Raw genomic sequence first — 19,248 nt, 5'->3', positions numbered from 1 at the left:
TAGATCCTATTTTGACTTCAAACTGGAGAAAATGTTTTGGATCTAATTGAACCCAGTCTATGAAAGCCACGAATCCTGGTCTAGATTACAAACTATGAAATCCTTTTCGAACCAACTAGCCGGCTGCGTCAATAGAATCACATATGTAACTCACCCTTTCCCGCATTCTTAGAGGCTAGAACCCACAAAAGAGTAATGGTTCCTTGCATTTATAAAGAATTTAGCAGGACAATAAGCTGGATGAATCTGAACTATAACCCCCAAGAAAGGAGATCGGGTCATACGGTACACAACTGATTCATCCGTTACCACTCGCAGTTTTCTATTCACAAGTGAAATGTGCAGTGGGGGTTGAATATAACCGATGATCGGTCATATACAACAAGACCTCATCTGCCTTCAACCAGCAGCAAAATGGTTTCCATATTACAAACTAGCTCGAGCCTTGAGAGGGTGGGTTACTTATCCACACAAAGCGAGGACCTTGACAGGTGGGCCTGGTGAGCTCGACTAACTTGACTGACTGGGTCTAGATTGCTACAACTGGCCCAATGTACTCGGTCAAGTCGTCCGGGTCGAATCATTCCCAAGCCCAGTTGATTCCGTACCAGGCCAACGGCCCAACCCCCGTGAGTCCTGAGTCCTGCCCGCCCGTCCGCTGGGGAATGATTCGACCCGGACCACACACCGTTTCGTATCTATCGAGCCTTATGGAAGTTGCAATGATCTGAAATTCTGGCGCGCAACGCGCACACGAACACGAACACGAACACTCCAGACATACGGTACCTACCCATCCAGAGAGAGACAGAGAGGATGGTGGTCGGTGAAGAAGAAGAAGAAGAAGAAGAAGAAGAAGAAACGCAGGGAGAAAATTCGTGGGGCTACGATTTCTCCTCACTCTTTTCGAAACCAAAGGTAAAGATAACTCTGAACCACTACCTCTCTACTGGTTTTCTCGAGTACAAAGGCTTTGCGCTATTAGCAGAGGAATACAATACGAAAACCTCTCCTCTTTTTCGGTTCTTATAATCTTCGCTGTCTTCTGTCGCCTTGATGCTATTATGCAAATTGTATTCTTCAAGAGACACGGCTATGGAGCCGTACACCTTTAGACGGTATTGATGGGCTCTGAATGTTTTTCTTTCTTATCGTCTCTGATGTTTTCAACTCGTAAACTATACACATGGATGAAACAAAAAATGTGATGTTTGTTTTTTCTGTTACCGTCCTAAATTGCTCGTTTAATTGTTCGCCTTTTGATTACATGTCTTCCCCTTCTTTACCTGTTCATATTCATACCTTAGAAATGCTATTTTGAGTATTATCTGATTCGTGGACGTTGGTTTCAAGTTCTTAAAATGGACGACTCCTCTCATTTGAGTTACTGAGCTTCTGCCAAGGCCACCACGTTTGGGCAAGAAAGGATAATACGTTAGCTGCTGGCAAGAAAACAGCTCTATCAGTTTGTAGTGAGAATTCATCGCGTTCATGTTAAGGTAACAACATAAGCACATCCTAGGAAAAAAAAAAACATACACCAGAGTTTTTGGCTGGCGATGCCAGAAAATGCTACAGAAGGATTTCAATTGATTATTAACACAATAACCAGGGAAATCTTGGCCTAAGGTTCACCAAGAAAGTATAAAAAATATAACATGGGGGTTCGCAGTCTCAATAATACAACGATTCTTTCATTCAACAGTACCTTTCTCTTATAGGCTTAAAAACAAGAATGCTGTGGGCAACACTATAAGGGACCATGGCAGGGTGAAGACACACACGACATATCCTAATTCCTAATCTGCATGAGAACACGAACCTTGGATAAGAAATAGGTTAAATATAATTCAGAAGCAAGTAAACCAATTATTTTTTTTTTCTGCATTGGCTATATGCAAAGTGAAACTGTGAGCCAGGTCTTATTCAGATGACGCTAACTCAAATGTCCTCTGTTGTATGTCTGTGGAATTGGTCCAAAGCATTGAAATGAAACAAAGCATAACAGACATGTTTACAGTAAGTATGGCTATTTGCGGAAATTGAAAGCTTACTTTGAGGACCATCAAACAAGTCAGGCAAACTTGATGAACTCCTGGAAGTACCAAACAATGAGCACTCAAATTTGATTTCAAGTCTTGGCTTTGATGCATAACATAATAGCATTCAAGTTTGATTCAAAGTCTTGGCATTAAGGCATAACATAATAGAATTCAAGTTGGTTCAATGTCTTGGCTTCGAGGCACAACATTGTTTTCAGTGCCTCAAAATAGGTAGAACAATCCAACTCTTAAAATCTAGACGATCAGTGGAAGCAGTGGGGAAGGTGAATGCTGACACCAGTATTACTGTTCATCCATTTCTTATTGCTAATTTAAAATCAAAATTGGAGGCAAGGAGGTAGGATTTAAATTACAGAAGCATAAGCAGCAGTACTGGGTAAGCATACAAATAAATTACTGGACAAAAAAACTAAAAAATAAAGAACAAAATTAAATTCAAAACCAAACTTAAAAACAAAAATAACAGCTGCACATCATTGATTCAGTATTCTTGTTAATTGCCAATTGTTATTTAGTATGATATATGCGGAATGGAACGTGTTTAGCCATTATTATTTGTGTAAAATCATTCCATAAATTCAATGAAAAGAACAAAAAATTGTACATAATAAATTTAACAGTTTCACCAAATTGCTGATTGCCGAGTCAGTGCATATGTTAAAAGTGGTGGTGACTATGGTTCCGTCCATAAGGGCAATCTATAAAAATATTGCAATAAGTAATCAACTAACTAAGGAAACCATTAGTGTTTGAAGTTTGTACTGAGGAGGAAATATGAATCTAGCACAAAAAAGTGACAAAACAAAATGTTTGGCTGAAACAATTGAGCATCCTTGTGAAAGTGGTTATCATTAAAAGTTTTCATTGGGGGAAAAGTAGATAAACACATTGATTAGGGTGGAGAACTGTATGCTTTATGTAGATTGTAGACTGTAGAGGCATATGCATATCTAAGGAACCGGAAGCTTCTTAGCAGTGTTATTAAAAATGCGCCTCAAGGCGCAAAAAGCGCACCTCACCTCAAGGTGAGGGCCTTTGTGCCTTGAGGCGCAACATAAAAGCACAAATGCCCTGAGGCGTACGCCTCGTACGCTTTGAGGCGTACGCCTCGTACGCTTTGAGGCGTACGCCTTGAGGCGAGGCGTACACGCCTCAAATTTTTAGTCAAATGGGGGTCAAAGCCCCCATTTGACCAAAAATTAAGGTTAAATATTAGGGCCCCCGACCCTAATTAGTGTTGGGGGCCCTCATTTTGTCAGCCTCGTCTCTCACTCATTTTCTCCCACCTCTCGCTCGTCTTGGTCTCTCACTCACTCTCTCCAACTTCTCGCTCGTTTCCCACATCTCTACCCATCTCTCACTCACTCAGTTTCTCGTCTCTCGCGCATTTGCTCGTCTAGGTCTCTTCCACCTCTCTCCTCTGTCAGCCTAAAAAGAAGAAGAAGAATGGTAATTTTTTGACTCAACTTGGTTTGGCTTGTCATGAGCTATGTAATATGGCTACTTCATGAAAATGCCAACCTGTGTCAACACAGGTATACCTGGTACTGGTACTTCAATGGGCATGGGTAAGACCAGTTTTGAATTTGACCAATCAAACCCAATCCATTACCTATTTTGATCCATTTTAAGGTGCATAAAGGGTTGTTTTTATTCATTATTGTATGGTGCTTGATACACACAAACACACATGCATGTAGACCTATTTTTTCTCAAACAAAAAAAATACACACATGCGCACATACACACACATAGCTGTGTAGTACCCCTATACCCCATACTTTTGTAAAGTCTGATGTTGTACCCTATGTGCCCACACCTGCATCCATACCCATAGCTGTACCTATGTGACAATTTATAGATTCAACGAGATTTCATTAGAAAAAAGTGAACAAGAAGCTCTTTGTAGCCAACCTTTATCTATTATTTCATATTAATAGATGAATTCTGGCCCTTATGTTGACAAGCTACTTTTAGTGAATGCTAGTGGCAAAAAGTTAACACACTACATTTGAATAATAAAGTTACCCAATTTTTTAATTGTTTGATATTAAGTTTTTTTGTTGAATATTCTTATATGTTAGCGTATATCTGTGCTTTACTCTCATTTTGAAGAGTTTTGGACAAATATATTAACATTTGGTTGTTAATGCTAATATGCATTTTCTAATTATGACATGATGTTAATGCTAATATGTATTTTGTTGTTAATTTTTTATTGAATGAATGCTTATATTTTATTTCTTAGATGCTTACGTAGATCAACTTGTTGCATTAATGTTACTTTTACATGTTAATCTCATATTTTGTCAATATTTATTTGAGATTTTTTATTTCTTGTTGGTTGTTGCTAAAAAGATGTCACGACTGACCCAATTCGTTTTTATTTAAACACATGCTCATTAATGGCATGTGTTGTAATTTTCACACATTATGTAATGGGTATTCTTGTACCCTAATTGTTGTATCTCTATATAGTTAATGAAAGGCAACATCGTAGACCCTAATTTGGGTTTTGTGCAGCCACAACTGACTCTCTCTCCTCTTAGCTTCTCTCCCTGTGAACGTATGGTGGAATACCATTCTCTAACATGGTATCAGAGCTCTAGATCCACCTTTGAAGATCACAGTCACCTTATGAGCTTCCAACCAAGGCTTCTTCTTCTCTTCTAAGGTACTTTCCTATCTGTTCATCTCATTTCTTCTCCTTTTACAATCCAAAAAAATTTTTGTTTTTTCCCATTAATCACCCTTTCTCCTATTCTCTTGGCTGTTTCTTCCTTCATCGTTCTTTCAAAAATTTGTTTGACGTGTATTTCTTTCCTTATCGTTCTTTCTTTCATATTGCTTAAAGATCATCGTTCTTTCTTATAAAAAATTGTTTATTGCTGCACACATATTCTCCCAAAAATTAACCTTTCACGATCACGCAATATTGGATCTCATATTTGCGTGATTTTAAAGGTTGAAATCACGTCAAACTTGTTTCTTCTGTTTGACATTAGAACATATTCTGATCTGGATACAATATTGGTTCTTTCCTTGATTGATTGACATCCCTTTGAATTCTTTTCCTATCTGTTTTGGATTTTCTCATTTAAAAAAGAATACAAGTTATTCTCATAGTAACGTGCTTCTAACTAATTGGATCATGTTTTTCCTCCAGAACAGTGCTTTCCTTGTTGCACAATCTATTTTCTGCCTCGGGTCTGTTAAAAAAAAAGGCTGAGCTCTGAAATTCGAATATCTGTTCTAAATCTTTATTTTCTTTGCTCTCAAGTGAATTTTCTTTTCGACCCCTTAATCTTCTTGGTTTTTCGTTTTCTATCGACTATAGAGTCATTTTCTTCTTCTCAATCTGGCCTTTCTTCTAACTTTCTCAGTCAACTTGTGTCTGAGAAACTAAACAATTCTAACTTTCTTACCTGGAAGAGACAAATCATCCCATTCATAAGAAGTCAGGATCTTTCTGGGCATCTGGATGACTCTGTTCCTGTTCCTCCAGAGTTCATATCACAAGAGGGAAAGAATGGGGAGGGTGACACTTCAATTACCTTTGTTATAAATTCAGAGTACATATCCTAGATGAAGCGAGACCAGGCGTTGGTTGCCTACATCACTTCCACTCTGTCTCAGGAGGTGCTTGTGGCAATCCCAGATGACTGCTCAACTATGCAGCTTGTGGCAATCCCAGATGACTGCTCAACTATGCAGCTATGGCATTGTCTTGTTCAGTTGTATTCTCAAGTTTCTCAAGCTAGAGTTTTATTTTTAAAGAAAGTTTCAAATGCTGAGAAAGGACTCCATGACTCTCATGGAGTACTTAAACAAAATGAAGACTATCACGGATCAGTTGGCCATCGTGGGTTGCACGGTCAGTGACAAAGATATGGTGCATCAAACTTTGAGCGGGTTGGGACACGATTATCATATGATGGTTACTTTCTTATTGTGTTTGCCAGACTTACCTACATTTGAAGATCTTCGTGCTAAGCTCTTACAATATGAGATGACTTTGAAGGGATTCTCTGAAGGTATTCACGCCTCTATTGGAGCACACGATGTTCTTGCCACATGAGTTACCTATGGACGAGGACGTGGCAGATATGAACCACATGAAAGAGGAGGTCAAGAGAGGAATGAACAAGGAGCTCATGGAATATTATCTACTCCGAGTATGCCTCCTAATCTGCAAAGGCAAAGGACAATACCTACCTGATTTTTCTGCAACAAAAGGGGGCACATCAAGGCAAATTGCTGGTTTAACCCGCAAAATAGAGGAAAGCAATTGGAGACAAGAAAGGGCACAGATACACTGAAGAATAGTGGAGAAGTCAAGGAGTTGTTATTTATCCGCCTTGGCTGAATTAAATATCAAATAAAATGACCAAGGCACTTTGTATGTTGATTCTGGTGCAACCACTCATGTCACTGGTGATGCTGGTAAGCTCCTCAATCTTGTTCCTTATGTTGGTAGAAATAGTATAGTCACTGGAGATGGGTCTCACCACCATATTTCGCACATTGAAAATTCTGTAATTCCTATGTCCAACTCTTCTTTTGCTCTTTCAAATGTCATTCATGCTCCTAATATCAAGAAAAATATTGTTTCTGTCTCTAAGCTTGTAGATGACATTAATGCTTCAGTTGAGTTTACTCATTTTTCTGTTCATGTCAAGGACCTTCACACGAGGGAAACGTTCGCTGAAGGAAAACGACAAGAGAATATGTACGTGTTCCAAGAGAATCCTTCCTCTCGTGTTTAACCTGTTGATTCCATCTTGAAGCTCACATCATCACCTTCAGTCCCTCCTGAGAGTGTTTTTAATCTTTCTGAATGTATAAAGCCAAATCTTTGGTATGGTCGTCTGGGTCATTGTAGTAGTCATTTTATTGATAAGCTTGTTTCAAGTAGTCTTATTCCCAAGTCAAGTCTGACTTTGAGTGTCGATAATAAAAAATGTTCTAGTTGCCTTCAGTGTAAGAGTCATGGTCTTCCATTTCATTCCATTAATAAAAGAGCTTCAAGACCATTTAAAATTATATGTTCTAATGTTTGGGGTTCGACTCCAGTTCCTTCAATGTCTAGCACTAGATATTATCTCATTTTTGTTGACAACTATTCTCGATATACATGGATCTTCTTTATGAAAAGTAAATCTGAAACTTTAAAGTTATTTCGGAATTTTCATTCCTTTGTTCAAAATCAATTCTCTGAGAATATTATTTGTTTCCAATGTGATGGAGGGGTGAATTCTCTTCAAATGAATTTATTAATTTCCTCCAGACAAATGGAATAAGTAGGCATGTATCTTGCCCTCATACACCTCAACAGAATGGGATTGCTGAATGGAAGCATCGCCATATTGTCAAGAGTGCAATGAGCATGATGTATAATAGTAATCTTCCAGTTACCTTTTGGGTAAAGGCTTTTCATACAACAATTTATGTCATAAATCGATTGCCCATGAACATCTTGGAAAACAAATCACCTCATTACTCTTTGCATGGTGTCCATCCAAATTATCATGATTTGCGTGTATTCGGGTGTGTATGTTATGTTCATGTCGACAGTTCAATGCGGCACAAGTTTCAGGATAAAGCCTTAAAGTACAGATTTGTGGGGTACGCTGATGATTACAAAGGATACAAATGCTATGATCCCATGAGCAAGCACATCAAAATATCCAGAAATGTTGTGTTTTATGAATCAAATTTTGATCATAATGCTAACACTCCTTATGAGATTGAAGTTTACCACCCTTGGTTGAAATCAGATCTCTTTTCTAGTATTGATGATGTTTGTTCTTCAGAATGTAATCAAAGTGATGAGAAAAACGTGTCTACTGCTACACAAAGGATTCAGGAGAGTAAGATTTCTGAACCACTATTGGCCCTCGACAGGTATAAAGGCATTGTTTACTCTCGACGTGAGAAGGAGATACTCCCTAGCTCTAATCAGAATTCTCCTTCTATTTTCATTCAATCACCTACTCACAGGAGGTCTACCCGACCTCGACATCCTATTGATAGGTGGGTTAGTTATGAGAACTTCACGATGGATTTTCAACTCTTCTTAACCTCTTTGGGTAAGGAAGATCAACCCACAACATTCTATCAAGCAATAAATTCTAGGAGATGAATTGAAGCTATGAACGAAGAAATGAAGGCTCTTCATGAATGTGGCACTTGGGATATTGTTCCTAGACCACACAATCGAAATGTGGTTGGGTCAAAATTGGTGTATAAGATAAAGTATAAGCCGAATGGTACTATCGAGCGATATAAGGCTAGACTGGTTGCCAAAGGCTTTACACAGGAGCCAAGACAAGACTATGATGAGACCTTCAGTCCGGTCGTGAAAATGGGCACTATCTGAATCATATTATCATTGACTGTTGAGTACCGGTGGACTCTCAGTCAATTGGACGTGAAAAATGCATTTCTACGTGGAACTCTGAAGGAGGAAGTATACATGGAGCAACCCACTGGGTATGCCGAAGGGAACTCTAAAGAATACGTGTGCAGGTTAAAGAGAGCTATATATGGTCTGAAGCAGGCATCTCGATCTTGGTTTGACAGTTTCTTTCTTGAAATTGAAAAATATGGCTTTTGTCGGTCTCTTCTTGACCATTCTCTTTTCATATTCAAATGTGAAGATATAGTTACCGTGTTATTGGTAGATGTATCATTACAGGCAACTCTAATGAACATATTGAACAGGTCAAAGAAACTTTGAACCATACATTCAAGATGAAGGATCTTGGTAAACTGCGATACTTTCTTGGAGTAGAAGCTGACAAGACTCCTGAATGCATGACACTTACTCAATATAAGTATATTGTTGATGTTCTTAACAAGGCAGGTATGGTAGATTGCAAGCCTCTAAGCACACCCAGTGTATTGCATTAGAAATTCAGTTCCCAAGATGGAGATTTGTATAAGGACACTACAGGATATCGCAGGGTAGTAGGAATGCTTTAGTATCTTACCTTCACTCGGCCTGCCATTGTCTACTCTGTCAATCAGGTATCTCAGTTCATGCATGAACCGCATATTGGACATATGAAAGTTATTAAACGCATTCTTCGATATTTGAAGGGAACTATTGGAGATGGTTTTCTGTACAGAAAGAGTATGCATGACCATCGTCTGCATGAACTTCTCACTTACACGGATGCAGAATGGGCAGGAGATCCAGATGAGCGTAGACCAGTTTCAGGATACTGTGTTTTCATTGGCCTAAATCTTGTCTCTTGGAGCAGTAGAAAACAAAAGCACATAGCCAGGTCAAGCACAGAAGCTGAATATAGATCAATGACAACCGCTACAGCCGAAGTAACATGGATCAAACACCTGTTGGCAGAAGTAGGAGAATCGATTTCTAAAAGCGTTCTCTTGTGTGACAATCAAAGTGCTATCAACATGTCATTCAATCCTATCTACCACAGTCGTGTCAAGCATATTGAAATTAATCAACATTTTGTAAGACAAAAGGTCAAAGAGAAGGAAATTGAACCAGAATACGTTCAGACTGATGATCAAGTTGCTGACTTGTTTACAAAAGGACTTATCAAGGACAAATTTTGGATATTAAAAGGCAAGTTGTTCATGGTTCAAAACCATGTGCAACTTGAGGGAGGGTAAAAAGATGTCACGACTGGGTCTGAATCTCATGATCCAGACCCAATTCGTTTTTATTTAAACACATGCTCATTAATGGCATGTGTTGTAATTTTCACACATTATGTAATGAGTATTTTTGTACCCTAATTGCTGTATCTCTATATAATTAATGAAAGGCAACATCGTAGACCCTAATTTGGGTTTTGTGCAGCCACAACCGACTCTCTCTCCTCTCAGCTTCTCTCCTTGTGAACGTATGGTGGAATAACAGTTGCTTCATCAATAAAGCATTATTTATTTATTTATTTATAATTTTAGATATTTTTTATAGTTTTTTTTTAAGTTTTCAATTTTTTTTGAGGCTTACGCTTTACGCCTCGAGGCTTACGCCTCGCCTTAGATTTTGGTAGAGCGCCTCGCTATGCCTCAACGCTTTTCACAACACTGCTTCTTAGATAGGTGGGAAGCTCGCTTCGGAATCACGATATTCCTTGCTTCTGAAACTTGATGAGAACCTCGATTCCCCCACGCTTCTCCTATGCTTTCTACACTATTCATCTATTCTTCTTATATGTTCTCTTACTCAACTTTTCTTGTTTTTTATGTGTTTTCTCTCACTCTTCTCACTCACTTCCATGTGCTTTCTCTAAATTGCTAGTCATCATTTTTAGATTTTGTTAAAAATTTAATTCTAAACTAAATAAACATGAAATTTAATATTTGTCACTTTTATTTTAGTTTTTATTTGTGTTTCATTTTGATTCTCATTCAATTCTTATATTTCTTTTTTTATTCCTCGCTTCCCGCTTCCAATACATTTTAAAATGCATCACTTCTCGCTTCTGCTGCAACCTTGGGACTAACAAACTTATGGAAAAAAATTCAGCTGCTGTGATCTTTGAATTCATGGGCTTAGGAATAATTATCATTTTCTTGTCTTAATGTTTGCATTGGGTAGTCTACAAAATGAGGATATATGTTTTTCTTTATCATACGAATTGTAGATTGTTTTGTAAGATTACCCCTAAGTTATCCTTGTTGAATCTGATTACCAACTGTAGTCTTGCTTCGTTGGATGACCAATATTTGAGTTATATTCAAATATATTTTTTTAGTATATGTGTGCTCTTTTAATTTTCTATTATAAACTTTTATATTTTTTGTTGCCTGTTTATGTGTAGGATTATTATGGAATATTGGAAGTTGATCCTGATGCTACAGAGGATGCCATTCGATCCAACTATATTCGACTTGCATTGGTATGTATTTTCTCTTCCAAGGAATTTCATCTTTGTCCTTGTTTTCTTTTATTTTTCTTCATTCTACTGCTTTATGCCCTGAACTGATTGAGTGCAGGTTCCTTGTTTTTCCTTCAAGAGTTTCTTATCTCAGGACCTATGTCACATTAGGTGCGGTGATGCGGCACTTTAAAAAATACTTGGGGTGCGGGGGTGTGGGGAGGGTATATATATATATATATATATATACAATTTTTAACAGTTTTAAGTTAACACTACATGCATGAGTGTGCATTTATGTATTTATATATATAATATAGATAAAATTGGACTTGGTTAGGGTTAACTGAATCTACTTTTGGACAGAAATATACCTCAAAGTGGTTGACTTTACCTGACACAAAGGAAGCCGTGCACAAGTGTCGCACCCACATGGATGCGGGTGCGACGCGGGTGCAATGCCCTGTTAGAAGAGTCAGTATTACATAGCTCAGGACACTCGGGAGAAGTTGTTGCTATTATTATTTTGCCTGGATTCTTTGAAGGATATGCAAGCTAGAAAAAGATCGTAAAAAAGACAAAAAAGTGAAAACATGAAAAAGAGGATTTAAGTATTATTTTTGCATCCCCAAGAGTTTCTTTGTGATTCGAAAAGAATTTCAAGTAACATACAAGCTGTGCTGTGACAACAAAAGTGCAATTTATATTACGAAAAATCACACTTTTCATGAGCGGACTAAACACATATAGATGGACTGTCACTATGTTCGTGAGGCGTATCTCAAAGGAGTCATTGACGTTTCATATGTCACGTCAGAATATCAGTTGACAGACTTCTTCACTACAGCTTTGTGTGCTCCGCGCTTCAACTTTCTCCTTGGCAAACTCCCTGTCATTTTGCCCTAAGCTTGAAGGGGGGTGTTAAATTATGTAAATCAAATGTAAGCTAATATATATATATATATTATATATATATAAGGTAATACATATACATATATTACATATATGTATATGTATGTACTTATTATATATATATATATATATATATATATATTATATTGTTAGCTGTAGGGGTAGTTTAGTCTTTTTACACATTCTTTTTCATGAATATGTTTGTAACCCTTTTTTGTATTTTCTTATTTTTCTATTTCTTAAATTCTTTTTCTTTTTTAAATTATTGTACTTTCCTTGGGAGGGGCCAACACACTAGTCGTTGGACCCCTCCAACGACTATGTGTGGAGCCCCTTCCAAGGCCCACTAAGCCCTATAAATAAGGGCACTCCTTGTATTCTTCAAGGCTTTGGGACTATTGCCCAAGCTTATTTCTTAATGCTTATGATTCTTGCATATGCATTTGTGCATTTGTGAGTTTTGTATTGTGCTTTTGTGCACAAGTGTCTCAAGTGTTCTTGTTGTGCGTGTGTGCACGTATTTATTTCCAAGAATATTGTAATCTTGATCCTAGTAAGATACTTTCACAGTAATTGGTGCAGATATTCCTGCAATTTGATTGCCATAAATAGGATGTTAGAGAGCACTTGGGATGCAAAAATGCAAACAGAGAGTAAGCATTGGTTCACAATGATTCTGTACTCCTCAATTTGCAGAAAACCAATCCTATCATACTCGCTCCTTTTGACAGGATCACTTAAAACTGTGAACAATCAACGTCCAGCAATCAGATTATGGTTATTGCTCATAGAAAATTCATGCATTATCACTTTTGACTTTCAAGTTTTGACAACTTAGACATCATCTATGCCTTTCATTGCTTTAGATAGAAAATTGACATTTTTATGCAACCTGCTTGCTCATTGTAGAAATGGCACCCTGATAAACGTAAAGATGAAGAAACTGCTACTTCAAAATTCCAGGAAATAAATGAGGCTTACAAGGGTCAGACTTCTTTCCTTTGTTTTTCTTTTATGCTTTCTCCCAGAAGTATAATTTTATTTTAGCTCAGTATCCTAAGGTGCATAGTAAGTGAATTTTTGTGTGCACCAAAAGAGGAAAAAAACCCCATGGTGGTGAGCATGACTACATTACCCTATTGCTTCTTCCAAGAGCATTGTTGTCGCCTAGCACTACCTGTGGCATGGTCACCAATTTTGTTGTTAATTTGGAAACACTGATATTTGCTGTCAGGAATGTCAAGCCAATTTTGAATGTTATTTTGAATATTTGTTTCATTGAATTCCTTTCTCTTTGTTTTATAATTAGAGTAAAATTTTAGGTAGATGTCTCTGATTTTTTGCCCTAAGAGTTCTTTTTGTTTCTAATGATTTTTATTGGAAACACCTTGCTGATACTGTATGATGCTTAGGGGTGATTTTGATGTGTACACACTTGAGTCCTAGTTAGAGTGATAGTTGAAAAAAATGCCCCACGTAGATCAAAACGATGATGCTGTATCAGCTAATTGCCTTGCAAATGTTTTATCATGACTGCACGTGAACCTTTTCATAAATTGATAAAATTGTAGGGAGGCAATTTTTGCATTATTTCCAAGGGCATTTCATTCTCTTCAACTCATCAAATGGGTGAAACCATTGCAGCAACTGCAATACAGAATGTCATTTGATGTGTTGAAGGACCTGCTTTGCGATTCAACAATAGTTGTCCCCATCCAAAACGCCTCGCAATGTGTTTTTCAGCTACATATCTTCTGTTATAACCTGTACGTCCAAGAGATTCCAACACCTTGCCTTTTAAATGCAATTCACGTATCCCGCATTTTAATTTGAGGAAATCACTCAATAGCATATGCATATTTCTTGTACATGTCATATTTATTGTAGTTTACTGAAGCTGCTAGAACCATATCTGATTGCTGGATGTTGATTGTTCACAGTTTTAAGTGATCCTGTCAAAAGGAGCGAGTATGATAGGGTCGGTTTCCTGCAAATTGAGGACTACAGAATCATTGTGAGCCAATGCTTACTCTCTGTTTACATTTTTGCACCCCAAGTGCTCTCTAACATCCTATTTATGACAATCAAGTTGCAGGAATATCTACACCAATTACAGGGTCTAATCTTGACGTGCAATGGCTTGGGAATCAGAAGTTATCCTGTTTAATAGTGGGATACTGGATATCTCTCTGCCAAGTTCGGTTTCTGTGTCCTTTCTTTTGGATACAAGGGAGCCAAAGAGCAGCGCTTCTGTATGTATAGGTGTACTTAGAGGATCCGATTTGCAGCTTTAATTTGTAGGACATGCACTTACAATCATGTATCGGGAAACACAGTCAGATACTGTCGCCGGAACAAATAGTTTGATCAGATGATCACCCAATCACTGTCTCCCATGCTTGATAGGTTCTTTTGGGTCCATGCTGGACCTTGGCCGGCTTAGATTTTTATCCCCAGGACTACTGATTTTGTATGTTTTATCAATAGCTTCAATGTTATTAAGAAAATGGACTTTACTCTCTCTCTCTCTCTGGTGTTGTAAGGTTAATGTTAAAAGGTAATGGATTATACTAGTTTCAAAGATTTTTCCTTTTGGGTTACACTGGGAAGAAAACGGGATGACTACAGAAATTGATCAACTAGACCATGGGGACAGCAGTCATATGCTCCCTCATCTTTTCACTTTTAATGACAGTGGCTCTATTTCCAGATTTCATAAAGGAAGCATTCCTTTGGGTAGTGTTGCGTCGGACTCTATACGCATAAGACTACAGCCTTGTGCAACACTTCGGTCTTTATGTCTAAAACTTCATAAATGGTATGAGGATTCACCATGCATCCTTTTGATGCGTGATTGCATGCCTTTTAAAAAAAGTTCTGTTTTTTGAGAAGAAAAAGTTGGCTTAGTTGTCATACAAAAAAAAAATCAAGTACCAAGCTTTGTGTTTCACATTGCACCTTCGGTTAAAACTCCATTTATGTGGGCAGAGATCATTCCCCCTGTGGTTCTCTTAAATTATTGCTTCATCATTCAGCAACGAAATTTAATGCATTGGCGAGTACAAACAGTTGGAAAACAAAAGGTTAGTTTCAATCTTAGCAGCGCATCATTCAAGGATTGGCAAGCCTAGTTCCTATGTTGCCGCCAAAGCAGAAACTAGTCATGGTCCACCCACATACAGCATGGGGTAGCTACAAGATTCGGCATATCGATTGTCAGCATTCCAACATCTCTTACCAACCGAGTAAAACTCTTCAATCTCCATTCCAACCTTGTAAGGAATCGGCACGTAGAATCAAATCATCTAGCAGTTGGAGGTCCTTGATGGTTTTTCTTTCCTTGCAAACCAACTCTACCAAACGAGCCCAAGAATCCGGTTCAGGAATGAATCCCTTCTCTGCTAGACAACACAGCGCATTTGTCGCATCGACAGCTCTGCCCAGATTACAGAGAGCAATCAAGAGATCGTTCGAAGTTGCATAGTGCGGTAAGAAACCTCTCTCGAGCATCAATCCCAACAGAACCATTCCCTTGTCCATCTCCATTTCCCTGCACAAGAAATTCATCAAGATCCTGTAACTTGCCTTGTTCAACCTCACGCCTTGGTGAGGCATCATGTCTATCACGTTCATCGCCTCCTCGAACCTCCTCTCTCTGCATAATCCTCCAATCAACACGTTAACCATAACCGTATCGACTTTGCAGTTCCTCCTCTCCTTCATCTCTTCCATCATCTCCATCGCCTCATCGATCCTCCCGATTCTGCATAAACAGCTCACCAACGTAGTGTAGCTCACGGTATCGACCTCACAACCGGACCTCACCATTTCTTCAAAAACCAATCTCGCCTCGTCGACCCTTCTCTCCTTGCATAGCCCATTCATCAAAGCCGAGTAGTTGTAGACATTCGGCTCGCACCCGTTCTTCCTCATAAAGCTCACGATTCGTTTCGCTCCGTCGATGTTCCCCGATCGGCAGAACCCGGAGATCAACACGTTGTACGTCAACTGATCGGGCAATATCTTGCACGAGATCATTTCCTCAAACAGTTTGATCGCATCCTTGAGCCGACCCGCATCGCAAAGACCAGCCATCATTGTGGAGTACGTGATCACGTTGGGGGCGCACTTCTTCCGTCTCATCTGTTCCAGTACTCCGAAGGCAGCATCGAGGTCGCCGTTCCTGCAGTGGTACTTGATCAAGACATTGAAGATGCAGGCGTTGGGCGCCAGGTTGAGGTTGCGCAGGTCGGAAAGGATCTGTTGGGCGAGGTCGAAACGATGGGACTCGAGCAACAGGTTGAGGGCCGTGCTCAGGGCCTTGAGGGAGGGGCGCTGGCCGACGAAGGGTTGGATGAGATAGAAGGAATCGAAGATCTTGTGGGGGAGGGAGGATTTGGAGTAATGGGTCATGAGGTTGAGGAAGATGGTCTCGTGGAACCTGCAGGAGTCGAAGGACATCTGCCTGATAATGCCGTCGACGGCTTTGAATTTCTTGGACCTGGCTAGCTTGTCGAGGATGGTGAAGTAGGTGGCGTGGTTGTGGCTGAACCCTCTCTGGGATTTGGCCTTGTTGAAGACGTTGAGAGCTCTTTGTGGGTCCCTTTCGTTTCTGATGAACTTGATGGTGGCTTCGTGGGTGAGGAATTTGGATCCCCTTCTGGCTTCCTGTGCCGCGTTTTGGGTGTCTGCAACGGCAAGCGGGTTCTTCTTAGATGTGGGCTCGATGGTATTCAGAGGAGGAGAAATCCATGGACGTTCACGGAGGATTCTCGTGGGGGTTTTCATCCTTACCTACCGTGTGCTGTAGCCCCATTCTGCACGCACACCAGCCATGAGAAAAGCAAAGCACGACACGGGAGGCGGGATTCTGTTGGTGTCGCAGTGCTCGTTTGGACTTTGGAACCAGTCCAGTCAATACGCGGGGCAAGAGGTGCACCTACCTACATTCTGGTTCTTCAACTCTTTTATTCTACTTGAAAAAGATTCAAAACTTGACCCCCCTTTTGTTTTTAATCTTAATTGAAATACTCACTTCTTTCGTATATCCTCCAATCGAAAGTCATCCATTATGACGGTTTGGAAGTTTGTAGTATTGAATCGAGTTCTTCAGATGTAATCCTCTTCAAGCAGTCGTCTTGAGGCTAAGGCTCCTAGAAGAAGATTGCTTCCTGCAGTTGAAGATTTTTATAAATTCAAGTCTTTTTTACATATTCGTCCGTCCCTTAATACCAAAGAACCGCCTCTACTTTATTTGATTTTTCACAATCATCCTTACATTTCAAAATGTTAGGCCAAATGCACCTTTTCATGATGTGATGCCCAGTAGCCTGAAGGATGGTTTTGCAATGATGAGGAAAAAAATGGGGAGATGATTTTGGGTTTGCTTTACAAGGGAGGTGTGTCAGTGTCAGAGAAGCTGGATTAAAAAAACAGCGGATCAACAATGGCGTTCCTTTCATGGAAAAGATGTTCCTTAGGTGGTGACTAGAATGCAAGGTGCAGGGCCGACCAAAAAAATGAGGGACGACAACTTTAATTCAACTTATACAGCCATTTGATGACTGCCTTATCAAACACGGCCTTCATGGCAAAAATGCAGTTGCTTGATCACCAGCAAGTGACAGCTATCCTTTCTGAAATGGTTATTCTTCAACATGACCATGTCAATGGTCTTTGTTGATATCCGCACATGCTGCAGCGAAAGGCATGGTTGCATTACATGGAGATGTGTCCCAAGGGCCAATGCAATCCAAATTCAAAGATCAATTCAACCTTTGCATGTTTATTTTGGAAAGTTATCTCTGTCAAATTCAAAGTGTACAAGGCATGATTGTTATATTCTCTATAAACAATGATTTCCAAGATACAAAAACAAAAGGACAAAATATTTTATGAAGCAAACTTGGCGTGGGATCAATGGTATGATCATCTTAAAGGGTTTAGGAGAGATGGCGTACTCTTGTTCCCTATGGATTTCATTCAAAATTCACAACGACAACACCTGCGGTTCTCAAGCATGTTTAACATCAAGGAAACAGGTCCATAACCACCTAGATGAAACGTAGAAATAGTTTAGAACATGGCTGGTGAAAGTATAAATTGAAAGCTCTAACCCAGGTAAATTAAATAAATTAACCTCTTTTAATATATTATGATTACTTAACCTGACTGATTCTTATATCCTTAATGGCCAAAGTAAAAATAGGCATGACGAAAATAAATAACAAGAAAAATGTTCATTGGACAGAAATTCATTGATAAGAAACAAGCCTCACATACTTCAAAATATATCAAAAAAAGGAGTTGATCAGACAGACATCAAGAAACTAATAGACACTAAAGAACCCGATAAAAACAAAACTTTTAAATTTCAACTATTGCTTTCCCAAATAAACATTGATAGCCTCTGTAAAGTTCTTGATGGCATCAAATGCACAGAACTGGAAGAAATACTGGCCATCTTAGTCATCAGATGACCCCAAAATCTTTCTCTTCAGCTCATCAAACTTTGCTGCCAATTCATTCCTGTTTTTCTGCCAAAGGCAGTAAAAAGTTCAACAACCAATTCTTTAAGAAGACCGAACAATGTCAATTCCAAGAGAATTGGGAAATCACCTTAAAGATCAGGTAACGATAGCTGAACCATATTGTGAAGGAAAGACCAACGACTTCCATCACCTTTGGGATCTATTCATATAAAAGTAATGCTTTATCATGAGGATTTCATCTGTTTCCTTGCGACTTACATTGTAAAGTTGCACTTAGAGTTTGTTTTGCTTTTGTTGAGTCTGATGTAAGCTGCCCGGTTCAGGTGAATCAATACCCCGAAGGGGCAGCCCATATGCTTGAACTGTAATAGCCCTTGGACAAAATTATGAATGAATTAAATGCGTTGAGATTTCTTTTGTTCACCCTCGTTGTGATTGCAATTCCTCTCCATCTATTCTCTCTTGCACTCTGATTACAAGCTTCCTCGACTGGCAAACGAATTGACAAGTAGGCTTGCGGCGGTAAGAAAGGACCGTCATGCCGCACTAGCCTATTGAAGTAAATAGGCCCGTGACAAGTGGTATCAGAGCCTGTTCTCGTGCTGGGGAAGGGACTCCGAAGTCGGTGTCGACAGACACGCCGACAGGCTGCGATTTGTGAGCAAGACATTGTGACACTTTATCAAAACTTGCGCAACACCAAAGGCAAGGCAGTTACCGAAGCTGAGGAGATGAGTTCACCTCGAGGCCAAGAGGCGATGGCTGCAACTGTCAACAAGCTGATAGAAGATGTGACTTCACACAAAAAAGTGATTTCACGCGTAGTTGAATCATTCAGTGGACTGAATGATGCGGTGGCGAGCCTGCAAGAGCAAATGAACTTACTGATGAGGTAGGTCACTTCGTTGACGACAATAG

The 19,248-nt window shown here is 39.2% G+C and overlaps 2 protein-coding genes across 2 annotated transcripts; one reads left to right on the top strand and one right to left on the bottom strand.

Moving 5' to 3' along the window:
• Positions 1–781: 781 nt before the first annotated feature.
• LOC149816011 (uncharacterized) lies at positions 782–14,353 on the top strand. Its single transcript, XM_089987080.1, has 5 exons — positions 782–918; positions 10,871–10,948; positions 12,749–12,824; positions 13,780–13,853; positions 13,935–14,353. The coding sequence occupies exons 1-5, from the start codon at positions 817–819 to the stop codon at positions 14,004–14,006; spliced, it is 402 nt and encodes a 133-aa protein (XP_089843206.1). The 5' UTR covers positions 782–816; the 3' UTR covers positions 14,007–14,353.
• A 492-nt stretch (positions 14,354–14,845) lies between these two features.
• Positions 14,846–16,675, bottom strand: LOC149816010 (Pentatricopeptide repeat (PPR) superfamily protein). The gene has a single exon (XM_089987078.1). The coding sequence runs from the start codon at positions 16,625–16,627 to the stop codon at positions 15,095–15,097; it is 1,533 nt and encodes a 510-aa protein (XP_089843204.1). The 5' UTR covers positions 16,628–16,675; the 3' UTR covers positions 14,846–15,094.
• Between the last annotated feature and the right edge of the window lie 2,573 nt (positions 16,676–19,248).

The sequence above is a fragment of the Nuphar pumila genome, chromosome 14, assembly GCF_984573655.1.
Source record: "Nuphar pumila chromosome 14, dmNupPumi1.hap1.1, whole genome shotgun sequence".
Lineage (NCBI taxonomy): Eukaryota > Viridiplantae > Streptophyta > Magnoliopsida > Nymphaeales > Nymphaeaceae > Nuphar > Nuphar pumila.
Note: the sequence above shows the minus strand (reverse complement) of the source record. Positions and strands in the feature narration are given on the sequence as shown.

Excerpts from the sequence above, each read along its gene's own strand:
- LOC149816011 (XM_089987080.1), top strand. The coding sequence starts at position 817 with ATGGTGGTCGGTGAAGAAGAAGAAGAAGAAGAAGAAGAAGAAGAAACG. Across the intron at positions 12,825-13,779 it reads AATAAATGAGGCTTACAAGG|TTTTAAGTGATCCTGTCAAA; the intron begins GTCAGACTTCTT and ends GATTGTTCACAG. Across the intron at positions 13,854-13,934 it reads TTGAGGACTACAGAATCATT|GAATATCTACACCAATTACA; the intron begins GTGAGCCAATGC and ends ATCAAGTTGCAG.
- LOC149816010 (XM_089987078.1), bottom strand. The coding sequence starts at position 16,627 with ATGAAAACCCCCACGAGAATCCTCCGTGAACGTCCATGGATTTCTCCT.